Source organism: Poromitra crassiceps (assembly GCF_964638095.1).
Source record: "Poromitra crassiceps genome assembly, chromosome: 7".
NCBI lineage: Eukaryota > Metazoa > Chordata > Actinopteri > Beryciformes > Melamphaidae > Poromitra > Poromitra crassiceps.
In genome coordinates, this window is record NC_139628.1 from 32,828,529 (window position 1) to 32,846,027 (window position 17,499).

At 44.8% G+C, this 17,499-nt stretch overlaps 1 protein-coding gene across 1 annotated transcript; it reads right to left on the reverse strand.

The window, feature by feature from the left end:
- Positions 1-1,384: 1,384 nt before the first annotated feature.
- On the reverse strand, positions 1,385-15,655 carry slc16a13 (solute carrier family 16 member 13; the record flags this gene model as incomplete). Its single annotated transcript, XM_083640073.1, has 7 exons — positions 15,591-15,655; positions 13,785-13,840; positions 10,148-10,360; positions 9,899-10,042; positions 5,976-6,232; positions 2,903-3,434; positions 1,385-1,662 (listed from the first exon to the last, which is right to left on the reverse strand). Exons 3-7 carry the CDS (start codon positions 10,356-10,358, stop codon positions 1,385-1,387), a joined length of 1,422 nt encoding a protein of 473 aa, XP_083496199.1. The 5' UTR covers positions 10,359-10,360; positions 13,785-13,840; positions 15,591-15,655.
- Positions 15,656-17,499: the final 1,844 nt, after the last annotated feature.

Sequence of the window (17,499 nt, forward strand, 5' to 3'; positions counted from 1 at the left end):
ATGTTCGCCAGCAGAGGGCACCATCATATAACACACCGGCCAAACCACACTGTTGTCAGTCAACGGTAATATTGCTAGGTCTACCTATAGGCTATTACAGAACTACAACACACTCAAACACTAAAATGTGTCTTAAAAACAAGGACAAATTAATACAAAATCCATAATTCTTTATTGAAAGATTGTGTACAAAATATATTATGCCATACAACATAGTTCTAGGCAGCATGGAAGTTTGATAAGTGTTTAAGACTAGAAGGTCATGGCTTCCCCACCAGGGGAAATGTATGTAGTGAAACTGAAGCAGCAGTCAGGACGAGGTCAATTATTGTGTGTAAAACGCCCACTTGACGGAAGAGGAGCAATAATGCTGAATCAGCAGGTCACGATGACCCCGACATTACCTTCCTGCAAAACAAGTGTTCTTTTCTCAAAGCCAGGCTTCTCTGCTTCACAAAAGCAATCGTGGTGTATTCAAATATACAGAATGCATCAGAAAACATGCTATCTAATAGATTATCGCCAGAAAACACGCTTGAGAAACAGCCTGCTAAGAGTCTAGGGTGCTCTGTATTGACAAAGAAATTCCTGAGGCTGAGAGAGATAGTGTGGGCCAGCAGGTTGCGGAGCTTAGATCAACGTCAACAGTGAACAACGCAGACCGGTGTCCCACTAACCGCCCAACAGCAATGTTGGACATCCAAGACTGAGAAGATCAGGACGTCTTTGCCATTCACATGGAAACTTTAGACAACAAGAGAAGGGACAATATTGTTTCTGATTCTTAGCTCTTTAGTCGAGTGAGTTAACGAAGGCAAACATGAGAGCATTTGTGATAAGGGGGAAAAAAACATCTCCACAAGGCAACACCCGAGTTGGTGTTTTCTTTGACACAGTACTTCATATCCGACGCTTTGCCTTCCACTGTGCATCTAACGTAAGCACACCAAAGTCTGAACCCATGCTGTGTAAATATAATATCTAAACACTCAGAGGGTTCATTTAGAATGGAGAGAGGAAGGGGTTGAATCTTATTGGTTAAACGTATATTAATGTTATACTATCCAGGCTGTGATAAATAACGAGTAGAGAACTCGACGGCCCTCTATACCAGTCACGCTTCTCTGCTACAAACCTGGATCTTCACTTTGGATCTGAATCTGGGAGGTAGACTAAAAAACATACTGTAATACATACATACAGTATTTCATGATTGAAGAAGCACTTCTGGTGTCGTCCGGCACTGCTGGTGGGATGTAACTGCAGCCCGTCATTGCTATGAGGCTAACTGAAGAACATTGGCCCTTAAACCAGTATCAGGCCTGCTGGTGGTTCACACTGGCAGTCCGATCCTCAATTCACTTGTTAAAAACCATGCTTTGATTCAGGTCTGAGCCGTTTCAGCCGCGCTGGTTTCCGAGTGAGAAGAACGCACCTCTGAGTGACTCTCCTTGTCCGTGATGGAGAGAGGACTGTTCAAAAGTCCAGACTCCGAATGCACATCGTTACTTTTGCTGTCGGGGGAATGCTTTTGAGGAGGTGGGGGGTCCGTGCACGAGAAGTAGTGAGGCAGAGTCATCATAACCAGGCAGCCCAGGAGGAGGAAAGCGCCCGCTACGATGAAGGAGGCGATGTAGTCGCCTGTAACGTCCCGGAGAAATCCTGTGGACAGGGAGACAGGAGGGGGCATGGCGTTAGGGAAGGAATGATAAAGAGTGGGAGGAAAATAATTAGACAGATTGAGAGAGAAAATATGAAGAAAATAGCATTCAAATCTTGTCTTTTCCATGTGTTACTCAAGGGTAGAAAATCCTGAGACTTTTTGAGAATGAGATAATCGAAGAGTAAAGGGCAGCAAATTAGAAATAACAGGAAGGGCACCTATACAGTCTGCATCATTTGGCGTGGTGGAGGGAAACGCCCACTTCAATGTATAAGAATGAAGAGAAGAAGCCATTATGGCATTCATTCATTACGATAACGACCACCATGATGGTGGTCAATCATTGTTCTTGCAGAATCATACATCAGGTAGTCACTTATGTTGCAATATTTGTTTTGCATTCAGAACATGAAACAGAGAAGCTCGTAAAGTCCTAATAACACCAACACATATCTTTATAGTGTTAGGCAAGCTATTTTCAGACATTCTGACGTAACCGTGTTGAATATAATGTTGAATGCATTGAGACGGAGAGACTGAATCATCCTTGGCTACATTTGACTCACACAGTGTCTAATACAGTCACCACTGCAAGAAGGTAGTAGTGTAGGCCAGAGATTGGATGATGAATTGAGAGAAGAGAGGTAGCGTTAAGAGAATGGAATGTTTTACCCGAGTTAATCTTTGACTAACAAAGACATGTTAACTGGTGTTTACAGCCTGCAAGTGTCACCTTCCCTTGTTTGTGAAAAAGTGACATGACATAAAGTGACAGTTGGAAGTATACTACGTTAAAGCCATATTTATAGACAATCTATCAAATCCATCTATAGAGCTGCAACGATTAGGGGATTCATCGATTAGTCAGTCGACAGGAAATTAATCCTCAACTATTTTTATAATCGATTAATCGTTTCGACTCATTTTAAAGAAAGAATAGTAAAATTCTCTGGTTCCAGCTTCTTCCGGTTTCTTTAGTCATGTATCACAGTAAACTGACTATCTTTTGCGTTGTAGACTGTTGGTCAGAACAAGACATTTGAGGATGTCATCTTGGGCTTTGGGGGAAAAAGTGATCGACATTTTTCACCATTTTGTGACATTTTATAGACCAAACGTAAATGACAAATCGATTAGTCAAGAAAATGGACAGATCTCCGTTAACCTCTTCCAACACAACTGAAGGAACACTACCAGTGTCTGTCCCATGCCAGGCTCCTCCTCAGAGCGTGCTCCTACCTGACAGCGGCGCCCCCAGCAGTCCCCCGCTGCTCTCGAGGAGCTGCAGCAAGCCGAGCGCTCCCATCATGCGCTCCAGGCCCACGATCTGCGGCACCAGCGGAAAGACCACCGAGCTCAAGGCGCCGGCGCAGAAGCCGTAGAGAAGGCTGATCACCAGCATGAGCGGATAGGAGCCGGACATGGAGCTCAGGGGCATGGAGATGATGAAGGCGCCCGTGAGGCTGGTCCACATGGTCAGTAGATGGACCAGCCGCAAGTGCCCCAGGTCTGAGAACCAGCCGGACACGACGCGGCCCAAAATGTCGGTGGCGCCGGTGGCGGACATGACGAACGCGGCTTGGTACTCGGAGAAGCCCGCGTTGCGGCTGTGGGCCACCAGGTGGAAATATGGCACAAAGTAGCCGGCGTTAAACAGAGTGATGGCCGCCGTGTAGGTGAGGAACGGCCTCTCGAAGAGCAGCGACAGCTCCAGGTAGGAGGAGAGGCGCCGCAGCGTGCCGGCGCACGACGAGCCGCTGTCCGAGTCCACCTGCAGGGGGCAGAGGAGGAGATGCTGAGCTTCATCTTAACTAGAGCTGAAACGCTATGAAAATGTCATATCATGATTATAGCATTATACCAAAATCATCATGGTTATCAGTATTATCGCGGTAATGTTAAAATGTACAGAAATTGATCAAAAAGTACAGAATACCAATACACTAACATAAATCATTTCACCAAGTGTTACAGTAGGCCTATATTGAAAATTAGCAGCACTATGCACTTTTTATTCGCATAAACATTAAAATAATAACATAGCCCAAAGGATTTGGTGCAATTTGGACATGTGGAACAGCGCTCTGAGCGATAATCGCAGTAATCAAACCTACACGGTTTTAATAACTAAAATTTGAATACTAACGGTCAGGAATTTTATCATGGCTTATCCTGGTTTATTCATCATTTTCAATACAGCTCTAATCTACTTTAACCCGCTTCACAGGACCAATGGAGTGTGTGGTTATGTCTCATTTATAACACACCCTCAACTGTCCCAGGTATTCCCATGATGCATCCATGTTTGTTTGTTTTATCAAAAAGGTGATGGGCTGATGAGGACATATGAATGACTTTATGCCGTTATTACCAAACACATAAGCAAGCATACCTACATGCATGTTTTGCAGAGGCCATCTACAATATCTGTATGTCTTTTGAAAAGCAATTACTACAAGCATAAGGCAATTTGGCCATTTTATTTGGCTCAGTGAATCAAAGTGAAAAAATATTCCATTAGTTATTCCATTATTTGTCAAAAGGAGATCACATAGAATAACCTAAATGTGTGTGGCTCCCAGAGTCACAAACAAACAAATTGTTACGACTGGGGTCGCTTAGTTATTTTCATTGAGTAGGTTTCTGTTATGAATCTGGTTTATTTCCTGGACAACACTTGTTCTTCACAGTACTTCCACAATGGGGATCCTTCTCTTGTTATGTAGACTCTTTGGTAACATGCTCTCATTCATAGACTCAACTCTGGTCTGGATTGGTCTGCTGGGAGACAATTGGTTGAACGTGGCTGTTGCTGATTGGAGCTGATTGGAGTCAAGCCACTGCTGTCTACAAATGCAGAAGTCAGACAACATGGAGACAGAGTGGAGGTGACAGGGGCTCCACTCTTATCCAGCAACCCCTATGTTTAGTTTTCTTTGTTATATGTACGGGTTAAGTTAAGGTAACTGTAATGTATGTTGTGTTCATGTTTGTTATTTGTAACTGTTCACTGTTAACAAAAAAGAAAGAAAACTTTGTATTTATGCTCTGAAATTACAAAGTAAAACATTTTCATACCTTTGATCTTGGTTTCTGTCTGAATTTCATGGTATTGCCCTAAACCCTAGACGTGGGGCATAACACAAATGCCTTCAGACGGACCTTTTTATGTGTGGTAAATGGTCAAATGGACTGCATTTATATAGCGCTTTTATCCAAAGCGCTTTACAAGTTGCCTACTTTCACCCATTCACCACCGAAGGCGACCAGCTGCCGCGCAGGGTGCTGGCACAGCCATCGGGAGCAATTTGGGGTTCAGTGTCTTGCCCAAGGACACTTCGGCCGAGGATCGAGCCACCAACCTTCTGATTGGTGAACGACCTGCTCTACCTCCTGAGCCACAGCCGCCCCAGCCCCATGTGTGACGTAGTCTGAAGTCAAACAGCAATATCAGGCTATCTTGGCTAAATGATTGAGTGTCTATGGGATCAAATAACATTATCGCGATTCCATAGGCATCTAGGAATTGAGCGAAACCTGGCACGTAAACTGGGGGGGGGTTCCAGGCTTTGTCAGAGGACTGCAGTGTCAGACTTTGAAAACCCCTGCTGTAGAGAACTTAACAGACTCTGCCTCCCCAGTCTCATTACGCCTCTCCATCTCTCTCTCTCACACACACACACACACACACACACACACACACACACACACACACACACACACACACACACACACACACACACACACACACACACACACACACACACACACACACACACACACACACACACACACACACACACACACACACACACACAGCAGCTAGCCAGTTGGCTGACACTGGCACCTGCACTGTCCCGGTTTAAAAGTAAATAATTAAACAAATGAAAATGAGAATCTGGGTTCCTAACCCTACTAACTACTACTAAACTACTACTACTAGCACTACTATACCCTACTAAATGACCCTACTAAATGACATTTCCGCTGTCCTTTTATTTTGAAATGGGGACAGTGCACATTTAATTGACCCGAGGTAGATTGAGCCAGTTAAACCGGCAGATTGAGCTCAAAGATTACTATGCACGTTTTCCACCTTTCCATGTAGAGTGACTTGTCATGTGAGTGATAGGTCACACATCAACTCGCACATCACATTCGTACAGAAACAATTTCCAAATCCCATTTCTTTTCCTTGTGATAAAATCTCCATGCTATCCTACTGTATCTCACCTACTGTATCTCACCTACTGTAAGTCATTTGACAGAGATCAAACATGCTGTAAATCAATGAACAAACGCCTTTCCCCACCTTCTCCACGGCCTTAGAGCGCCTCTGGGGACGGAGGAGCGCCCCGCATGCCACTATGTTGAGGCTGAGGCCCCCCAGGATGAGCAGAGCCCCCCGCCAGGCGTACGTCTCCACCAGCAGCTGGAAGAGGGGGTTGAACACAAAGGAGGAGAGGCCAATGCTGGAGAAGCCCAGGCCCAGAGCCAGGGAGCGCCGCCGCGTGAAGTGTGCCATGACCGACACCACGGTGGGAGTGAAGACCAGCGCCCAGCCCAAGCCTGGAGGAGAGAGGGAGGAAGGGGCAGAGTGCAGGGCAATTAAGCAGGTGCACTCTATCATCATCTCATGATCCGGTTGTTGTTAAAGCCCCAATGTAACTTGGATGTAACTTCAGTTCCTGCTGCAGCACCTTCATATTCAAGTCAAGTTTATTTGTATAGCCCTAATTCACAAGCATGTCTCAGAGGGCTTCACAGAAAATATGTCTAGCTAATTCTAGCTGACACAACAGTAGCAATTACAGTAGTGATAATAACACATTGAACAATCATATGATGGAGAAATATAGAAAATATAGTGGGGGAGGAGAGATCAGGAGAGGGAGGGTGCAGGGGGAATGTGAGAGGAGAGAGCAGGAAAGTGATGAGGTGGGGAGGGAATGGGAAATGTGGGGGAGGAGAGAGCAGGGAAGGGGAGGAGGTGGGGAGGGAGCAGGGGGAGAGAGGAGAGAGCAGGAGAAGGGAGGAGGGGGGGAGAGAGCAGGGAAAGGGAGAATGTGGGGAGGGAATGGAAAATGTGGGGGAGGAGAGAGCAGGGAAGAAGAGGTGGGGAAGGAGCACACACAGCGGAGCCCCCTCCACCCCCAGTGTGTGCAAGGAAACCTTTCCACTACATGGATTGCCTCAGTGACTTGTTGGCTGAGGAGGAACCTTGTGAGGCAACTAATTAAAAGATTTCCTCTGACAAACGAACGGGACACTTTTACTGTGTGAACTGTGTCCGGATCCTCCTGGAAGCCGGGGCCGACCCCAACCAAAGCATAGATGGCTCAGACACCCATCTCTCCTTCAGTGCTGTACACCAGTGGTTCCCAACCTTTTATGTCATATGTACCTCTTAAGCTGTTTTTCCATGCCGATAGTACCCCCTCACTCATGTGTGTTGATGATTCTCCTAAATTTGTCGTTTAACTTTTAGTTGAAATGCAGACAAACAAGTAAATCCATACAAAATATTTGTTTCACTGAACTGCTGGTGTTTGGGCTTGGCCTTTTTTTCCCTTTTGTCACCAGGCCCCCCAAACCTGTTTCTGGAGTGACAGCAACTGAATGTTTTTGAACCATTTATCAGCATAGCAGTTGACACTTGCCAGGGGGAATAGTTGCAGCGCGGACGTACCATTTTAACATTGGGCTTATGAAATGACTTGGAATGCCATATATATATTTAAATCATTTTGGAAGTAAATTGTAATCTCAAATCTTTCCAAGTACCCCCTGCAAGCTGCTCAAGTACCCCTAGGGGTACACGTACCCCTGGTTGGGAATCACTGCTGTACACAACCGCCACCGCCTGGACTGCTTCCGCCTGCTGCTCCAGGCCGCTGGCGTTCTGACCCGTGACGTGGCTTCTCTCCTGCTGGAGGTGGTGCTGGATAACGGGTGCAACATGGCCTTCGTCCAGCTGCTGCTGGACCACGGTGCCGACCCGGCCCTGGTGACCACAGAGCAGGCACAGCTGGAGGAGAGGGCGAATCCCGAGGCTCTCAGGGTCTTTCTGGAGGCCAAGAGATGTCCTCGCAGTCTGGCCCACGTGTGTCGGATCCGGATCCGCCAAGTGCTGGGCACACATCGCCTGATCCAAGTCAACTCCCTCCCACTAACACAAGTGATGAAGGACTTCGTGCTCCACCAAAACTGACTTGAAGGACTGTTTATTTATTTTCATTTCCTAGATTTAGTTCTTCGGTGACTGTGTTTCAATCAAATCCAGGACCAGAGATTATAGACCATCAGCATACACCACCTGTAGCCAATCCTACTACTTAGAGAGCTGTGTGTCTGTGTGCTCGGTTCATCGTCTCCAGAGGCCCCACCCCAGAATTGAGCGGGCGCAGAAATTATGTTGATCTTAATATGACGTAAGGTTCAGTTAGCTTTGCACAGAAACAGCCGATAGAAATAATTTTTACATTTTATACTTGACTACATTTCAGTGCCTGTAATTGTTAGATGATGTCATACCTACATCTCCTCATGAATACGAACTGTTAGATGATCTGTTAGATGATGTCACTGCTTCTCCTGGGCTTTTGATAAGACTGTGGATCGTCTCATTGAAAAGTTGAATCACTGTCTGCAGACCAGCTCCATTCCCCCCCAGGTGGCCTTCCAGTCTGCTGACCTTGCGGCCCAACCTGTTGGTGTCCAACCTCAACTGCAGGTCGGGATGGTAGGCCTTTCCCTCGCCGAGTCCGAGCACGAGCCCGGACCTCAGCACCAGTCTATCTACAGGTCTAAGCGTCGACGTTCGGTTCCAGCTCTTGACCAATCCGTGGATTCCTGTCTGACTTTGGAAGGATTCAGTTGTTCTGCCAGCCTTTTGCCTAGACCGCCCGCCATCCCCCGGGGAAGAGCCTCCTTCGGCTCTGCCTTTGGGGACTGCAACATGAGTTGAGGCTCAGCCTTTAGGCCATGTTCACATTACAGGCTAATCCGATTTGCTGCTAAAGTCATTAATCATCATTATCTTGATTGGTTTCCCAAATCTGATTTGGGAGTGTGTCCGCACTGCCACAAATCTGATTTGGCCAAGTGTTCAAGTCGGATCTGTGTGTCCAGACCTATGTGGTTTCGGACAAGTGACACAAATCAGACTTGGAGCATCCAGACTCATAAAACCAATCTGGATAGAATCATTAATAGGTCATTAAAGTTCACAAATCAGATTTGGCCTCCTAGTCTGAACATGGCCATTCCGCAGTATCTTCCGAGGCTCCGCTTTCAGAGTCTGCAGCATTCCCGTTGGCTCCGCCTTCTGAGTCTGGAGTATCCACTGAGACTCCACCTTCTGGGTCTGCATGATCCCCTTTGGCTGCGCCTTCTGAGTCTCCAGCATCTACTGAGGTTTCTCCTTCAGAGTCTGCAACACCCTCTGTAGTTGTCTGTCCGTCTCATCGGTCTGGCCGTTCATGTGGCATGCCACGATGCCTGGACGCTGTTAGGATGTCAATATTGAGATGTCGACAGTGATGATGTCATAATTTATGATCATGTCATCTTTGATGGTCTCACTGATGTCATAACACACTGTGATGTCATATTGGGGACCTATAAGAGTTGGCTCTGCTAGTCCTCTCTGCAGTTGTCCACAGATTCATCTCACGGCAACCTTCTGCAACAGTTCCCATCTCCGAAACTTGCAGACTCAGCGATCAAGTGCTACAGCGTTTCTAATCATCAAGACCCCAGTTTACCAAGTGTGTCTCAGCCATCAAGTATCCGCACGTAAATCCTCCAGTCTCACAGTATGCCTAATAGTAATCGTTTTTACTTTTACTTGTTTAAACAAGTTGAATCAGTACTTCCACTTTTACCAGAGTCTTTATTTAGACAAGTATACTTCTACTTAAGTAAAGAATGTGTGTACGTTTCCCCTCTCTGGTGTGTAGATATAGGATATAGGATGTAGTATATGACTGATGATGATAATGGGCTATAAACAGAACTGAACTGATCTACACATGTTGGGGCTTTAACACACACACACATACACACCTCAAGCATACTAAAACACCTGCTAAACAATAATTATGTTCAGATATGAGCAGGACGCACACACTAACCTCTGACTGACAAACCTCATACTTGCTTAAGTTTCTGCATTTAGGATCATATTAACCGACATAGTAAAGGGACAGTTATGCGTTGTGAGGGAGGGGTTACCTGAAATGACACCCATGGTGAGATAGAGGTGAGCGAGACAGGTGGCCTGCGAGGCGAGTATGAGGCCGAGTCCAGCGAGACAGCCGCCGGCCATCACCACCGCCCGGGCATCATACGCGTTACACAGTGCTGCAGCCAGTGGACCTGGGAAACACACACGCAGAAACAATTCTCTCTCAGTCACTCAAGACTATATAGTACACCATGTCTTGGGTAATAACATGAACAAGCACACGCAGACAAACTCACTGAAGAACTGCTGCGTCGCCACTCCGATGGAGGTGATCCAGGAGATGGCCTGGGCGCTCTCCTCAAAGTACTGGACAAACTCCACAAAGAAGATCCCCAAGCTACGCATCAGCCCAAACACCAGGCTGGACGAGACAAACAGGGCGCCCACCACCACCCAGCCCCAGCCGCCCTCTGGGGCGTCCGCTCCCATGCTCTTGGTCTCCGTCATGTCTAGAGGAGAGAGAGAGAGAGAGAGAGAGGGGACAGCAGAGAAATGGCAGGTTAGCATTCAAAAACCAGTGTGGCCCGGTGGGTTGGGCTAAGGGAGGAAGAAATACCCCTAACCCAAAGAAAGGAAAGTGAGAATTGTCCCTCCATGACAATGGTGCAGGAGAAGTTTCGGGAACCTGTTTGTGGTCTCCTCTCCACATCCATAAACATTAACTTGACAGAGGCTAATAAATGTCCTGATTGCACCATGTAGGTAGGCATGCAGGGCTCGCTCTCCGGTGGTTTCTCCGTTGCTTCACAAACTGAGACAGGGAATTAGGTGAAAGGTTAACTCCAAGAATGATTGCTCAGGAGGGTTCATGGATAGGCTACAAACAAAGAGATATAGGTAAGGTAATATTTTATTATTGTGCCATGCATACTTCAGTATGCCCAGCCCGCATGGGCTTACAAGACACCATTGATTGCTTACATAATTATAGACTACACATTAGTATTCAAATTAATCAAATACAAAAACAAAGATTACCATCAATAACCTGAACGACAACATTCTCATCATCACCAACACTGATAGCATCAACGACAGCATCAAGGAGATAAAGAAAAGAAAAGAAAACAGACAGCCATTATATTTGGCACCTCAGGCCATTTAGAGTAGAGCTCTTGGGTTTGAATGTGACTGGGGGGATAGAAAATGAAAAACATGGTAAATGGACTGCATTTATATAGCGTTTTTTATCCAAAGCGCTTTACAATGTGCCTACATTCACCCATTCACACACTGAGGGCGGCCAGCTGCCACGCAGGGTGCTGGCACAGCCATCGGGAGCAATTTGGGCTTCAGTGTCTTGCCCAAGGACACTTCGACATGCCGAGGAGCCGGGGATCGAACCGTCGACCTTCTGGTTATTGGACGACGCGCTCTACCTCCTGAGCCATAGCCGCCTCCCATAACATAAATGTTAATTATTAAATAAAGTATCTTGTCTTCTTTTCCAGGCTTTTGAAATAAAATGAGCACACTTAAATGCATCCAAATTAAACAAGTGTTCTAGTTTTTGCTCATCTGTCCCCCAGTTTTGTTGAAGGATGTCATTGAACAATATATCTCATAGGTCGTCATAATTTGTCCAATATAAAATAAAATGACTCACTTTCCACTCCTCCCAGATCACAGAGCTCACATAATCGGTTCTCCTCTGGAATATTTTTGAATCGTCCAACCTCAATGGCCAAGGGAAGAATACCAGCTCTCAGCTGTGCAACCAAGGATCTTTGGTTTCCTTTATAAACGAGATGTAACATACAATTCAGGGCCAAAACTACATTTGAGATTGACATAAGACCTTAATTTAGGCTTTGACAGGACATTTCCAAGCCATTTTTCTTAAAATTTCAGTAGAAGCTTATGTTTGATCAGGTTTACATTACAGCACAAGTTATTTCTAGAGATATAAACCATATCAACTTCCTCAAAGATAGAACAAAGCTCCTTGGCCCATGGAGAATGATGTGTTTAACTCCACAAAAATACTTTTTTATTTATTCTACCATCAGCCATTTTGATTAGGCGATTCCACACAGCCCTGGTTTAATGCACGGGCTTACAGGGGCTAATCCCCGGAGCCCAGGACGTGAAGGGGCCCGAGGTTCGGAGGGGAAAAAATAAAATAATAATAATATATTTCGTGGACCGCTTGGACATGGCTCCTACCCCGAGGCTCAGAGGGGGGAAAAATAAAAAATAAACAAAACAAAACAACTTCTGGCCAGTGAGTTTTGTCTTGAATTGTGCGTTAATGACACACATAATGCTACATGTAAACTGTGACACTTATGTAGTAGTTGTGAATAATTCTGCCTGAACAGATCCCCTTACTTCACAATTATGTTGTTTGTTTAGCATAACTTGCAGATGGTCTTTCTAGCTCAATTGACTGACGGTTTAAATACTTTGTAGACAGTTATCTCCAGGGGCGGCTGGTGTATTTTTGTCCAGGGGGGCTATACCAAAAATAGGGCTGAGTGATATGGTTGAAATCAATATCATGATAATCATAAGTATTTTTCTCTATCAATACTGTTGTTCATGCTAAAGTAGCTCAGTTTACAGAGGTTACACTTCCTCACACCTATGCTAGCCTATATTGTTTTTACTGCTGTATTGTGTTGGTCATGTTTATTAACAAAAAGCTACTTTAATGTAACTACTTTGTGGTCAATTCTTAAATGTAAGCTAAAACATTAATATTGTTAGAGGTTAGTTAGGGGCAAACCTGCCAGCACTCACGATTTACGCGGGAGTCTCACGATTTTTAACCCTTTCTCCTGCTGTGCTCCAGATTGGTACTTTCTCCCGCTAATCTCCCAATTTGTAGGATATGTGTCATCATGGTACCTGGCAACCCAACCCAGAGTCAGTGACGCAGTGACACACGGTGTGTAACTGCGTCACTGCACTCGCTCAGGCTCTCGGTGGAGGACCGCAGTCAAACACGTCCCAAGAAGAAGAGATGCACTGCCAAATTTCAGTGTTAAGACCTTCCCGTTTCTAACCACTATATTAGCAAATACCATGCATTTTGCAAACTATGTCAGGCAATGTCGTTTTGCAAGCTATGTATGTTCCCCACCGTGTTCTACGGTGGGAGAAATGACGTTCTGATTATGGTTGTACAGTATTTTCCACTCAATCTGATTATGGTTGTACAGTATTTTCCCCTGTCTGTCGTTCAATCCGATGAGACAACCTTGTGGAGAGAGCTCATATGAGTTGAAGCAGCAGTGAAGCAGCTCAAAGCCAGTGTGTTCACAACACAGCTGTTTTCAGAACTCAGCAGCACAGCACAGTGAACTTCATGCTCCTGCAAGGAATTATAGGAATTTGTGGCCAACCCACTCCCTAACACACACACACACACATCATCACACCCTGGAAGTTTTATAATTCATAAACCTGTCAGCAACGAACTTTGTTTTTAAATAGAATGGTAGCCTAAACAGTGGATATAGCTGGTAAGTGAATGAAATAAAATATTAAATAAAATTAAGCAAAGCAAGCGCATATTTAATCATAAGTTAATTACTGTTAATGTTAATTGCGTTAATTGATGTTAGCTGCGATAGCGGGGCTGGTATTGTTTTCACCTTAGGTGTGTGGGTGTGTGTGTGTGTGTGTGTGTGTGTGTGTGTGCGTGCGTGCGTGCGTGCTTTTGAGTACTTTTTTTTACGTTTATGTCTGTTTGTCTGTCTGTGGACAGATTTTGTTAGCACGTTAGCATCAAAACCGTACAAGATGCAGTCACGAAACTTTACAGGAGTGTAGTTGACATCAAAATGAGTCGTCAATTTGATAGCTTTGTGTGTGTCTGTTTATGTCCTGCAGAATTACGGCGATGACTGCACAAAATTCAAAACCTACCTGCAAGAGGAGAGGAGCAGGAGGATCACAAACGCCAGATTTCAGTGATCCAAAAGCTGCAAGACGAAGATGGGTTTCACATCAGGATGAGATGATTGTGTTGCACTTGTCTAAAAGTTACATTCTGCCATGCCAGGCAACTGTGCCTGATATTTTCAATGACCTACTAATCTGTTGCCAACCATTTTGCATTTGTTGCCTGACAAAACCTGCTGCAAAGCTCTTTATAGGAAACCTTTCTTCCTTATTTTGATAGTATGTTCCTATCACTTTCTAAGCCAGGGATGGATGTTAGTCATACAGATTTGGAGTCTGGGGGAGTGGGGGACAATGCCTCATTTGTGGAGCTGCGTATCACAGGTCTATGTGACCTTTCTGGATTGATATTGTCTACTGTAAAGTTTGTAAACTGGGCATAAATTGAAAGCAGCACATATGTCAATACATGTCAACTTTTATAATGTTTTTCAACCAAATGACCAAAAATACACAGAGGGTTGCGCTAGGGGGCAGCAAACAGTCGTACGGGGTATGTAGGCTACTGTAATGTGCAGAACAACAGGCTACCTGACAGCTTTTGTGATAGCTTTGCATAACTTCCACTCCCACACAAGGAAATTAAGTGAAATTGGCATGTGGCCTATCAGGTTTAACAACATAAAACATTTAACAACAACATAACATGTAGCCTAACAATGTCTCAAACATCGGTTCAATAAAGCTCAAGTAGGCTATGAGCGTGCTATTATTTAATACCGAAACTTAGAAACCAACTGATCAATCATGACTGATGAGGTTACAGGTCGTTACTTTTTTGGTCAATGTATTATAGATGTAGGTCACCACTACACAGCTGCACACAACTGTTGAGAAGTAATTGGGCTTGAATGCTTCCCTGAAATTATAATTTGTTTTGATTCCAACTCCAAGTTGTCCTCAAGCAATTTTAGTTCATGCGTTTATACAGTTTACATGCATGCAATTTAGTATTTTGTTTGAAAACATGTAGCCTACTCTACATTGCATAATCATCTCTCTAGACACATGGTGGTCATACCGTATGTATGGCTGGGAGCATCAGACTGCTGTCACACCAGACCAACCAAGACAATGCTGCTCCTGACCTGCCTCCTCCTGAACGCCTTTGTTCCAAAAACCTCTGCTCTGACAGCAGACAGCGGTTAGTCTTTCGCTGAAGCGTCGTCGGAGACAGATCAGCAGCACCCAAAACTCATAACTAAACGCATCATTATGAACAGGTAGGCAGCACACGAATGAAACTGTTACGTACGCATCCAATCAGCTGCTGTTGTATCTCCCAAGTAAGCTGGTCGAGAATCCAAACAGCGCATGCGCGTTGGCTGTCACACACGAACACGCGTGTCAACACACTGGCTGACAGAGAAACAACGCAAAATGTTCAATTAACATTACATTTTCAATCGATGACATTCATGGTGGTACTCTTTCGCCACACAATATCCGCAACTATACCCAGCAAACATGTTTACATAGAAGGTCGTTGCTAAGCGACACGTGTAGCAGCAGCAGCATAGTGGTGACTTTCGGTTATGGGCATGCAATATTTAACTGTTTCATAACTACGCCATATATCGTGTCTAGGCGGGCCTATATTAACCACAATCAGCCGGACAGGCCGACGGCAGTCGTGGCAGATGTCTGTTAGCCTACTATTTAAAGCTAGAAGAATATTCTGCTACAAGAATATTCTTGTAGCATAATAATAACCGCTTCCTTGTGCTGGTCAGATATTGCATAAGTCGCCAGTCGCCACACTGTACTTACCCTCAGTCGAGCTTTCTCTGGAGTTGATGGCCATTGGTCAGTAGCCTAACTGGTCAGACAGCCACCAAAGTAAATGGCAAAAGGGTCTCGCGTAATATTGTGAACTGAACTATTTTTGTTTTTATTCACAATACAGACTACGACAAATAACGGGCTCACCAAGCAGACACGACAACATCCTTGTGGCTCTTCTACTCCTAACATGTGGCTGCATGTGGCTACAGTACACTGACGCTAGAGGGAGGCAACCACAAAGTTTAAGATTCCCAAACTATTGTCCGGGGACCGACTGATGGTCGGCGAAGCTCCACCTGGTGGTACTCAAGAGCTGACTGCCATCAGCCTTTCAGCAAAGTTGATCTGTTTTCACAGCAATTTTCTACTGGCTAAATGTTGTTGGTCTGAATAGTTGTTATTTAGCCTTTCTCATGCTATTGCATGGTTAAATAAGTGAATTGTATTTTATTGGGGAAACAAGGTTGGTATCCGCAGTGGGAAGTGGTAATTTGGTGCGGTAGGTCTGAAAAGTTTGGGAACCTCTGCTCTCTAGCAGCATCAGCACCTGTACGGAGTCGGACTTCTAGTACGGCATCACTCTCGATAGCAGCTGCAACGCACCACGTGAAGACGACTGAAAGCCAGGCATCGAAAAGTATGAATATTAATAGATTAACGACTCACGTTATACTTTAACCACTACTATTAGTTGATGGTGTGATGTTTAAGATACTAGCGTGTGGATGAATAGTCATTACAATCTATTTTAATGATGAAATTAGCTGCAAAGCCGTCTTATGTGAACAAGTCTAGCTAGTACAAACCCTCTCACGTGGTAATTAGCCCCTCGTGCTGGCTACTACCAGACTAGCTTGTTAGCCACTCCTAGCCAAGAATTTAATTTTGTATTATTATTTTTTTATGCTAAATTTATTTGGGACGTTTTAATCATTGTAATACGTGGTATGTAACTTACTACACTGTCAGTGTTGTTAAAAGCTAATGTTAGGTTAGTTCGCTAGCCCCTCTACTTGCGCTGCACCTGTCGGTGCATTAGCTAATTAGCACTCTTAGCTCGTTAGGAAGCGGCAGCGCTAGCTAATAAGATGGCGTTAGCTTGGGAAAATAATGGCGCTGACCGACTGCTTCGGCCCTTTAGCCATTTACACTTTACACCCATTTTGTCTCTAAAAAGTAATGCAGGTCAAGCAAACCCTTAATGAGGGTTTCCGACTTCCAAACCATTTAGGCGTCCCAGGCCGGGGCCCTCCTTAAGGTTTTTCGTGCACCACGTGTGTTACTTGCTGTCTTTGTTTTAGACGGAAAATTGGTGAATTGGGTGGAAGTGAAATATACGCTAATTGGGCCAACAATTAGTGGCGTAGTGGTAAAATACAGGTGGTGGGTAAACTATCCAAGGTGAGAAGTTAGTTTACCCACCTGGTTTCCGCTCATTGATTGATACAGTTGATCTGAAAACGGGTGACCAAACAGTACTCTGCCTCATTTCAAAGAGGTTGGTAAGTTAACTTGCGTTTAGCCTCCTCCCTGCCAACAACCCCAGATGACAATGGTGGTATGTTAGGCCGCAAAGGTTGGGCAACTTGGTTAAAGGTTAGGTTTATGTTATTCATAGTATTCTGTTACATCATCACATGGCCATCTTCTTGGTAGGACAATAACAGGTGGTTGTAACCAATTAAGGTGATTGCAACCAAATGACAAAAACAGGCAGAAGGTGAAGACACTGGACTGGAGTAGAAGCTGCTGGGTCTTTGTGGCGATCACATACAGGTGCTCTTTGGATACTTCAGCTGTATTGATGACCTATGTTGGTCATTTGATACAAATCACCACCATGTGAAATAAAGCCATTTTAATTTTGCGCAAATCCTACAATGTGCCTTGGATC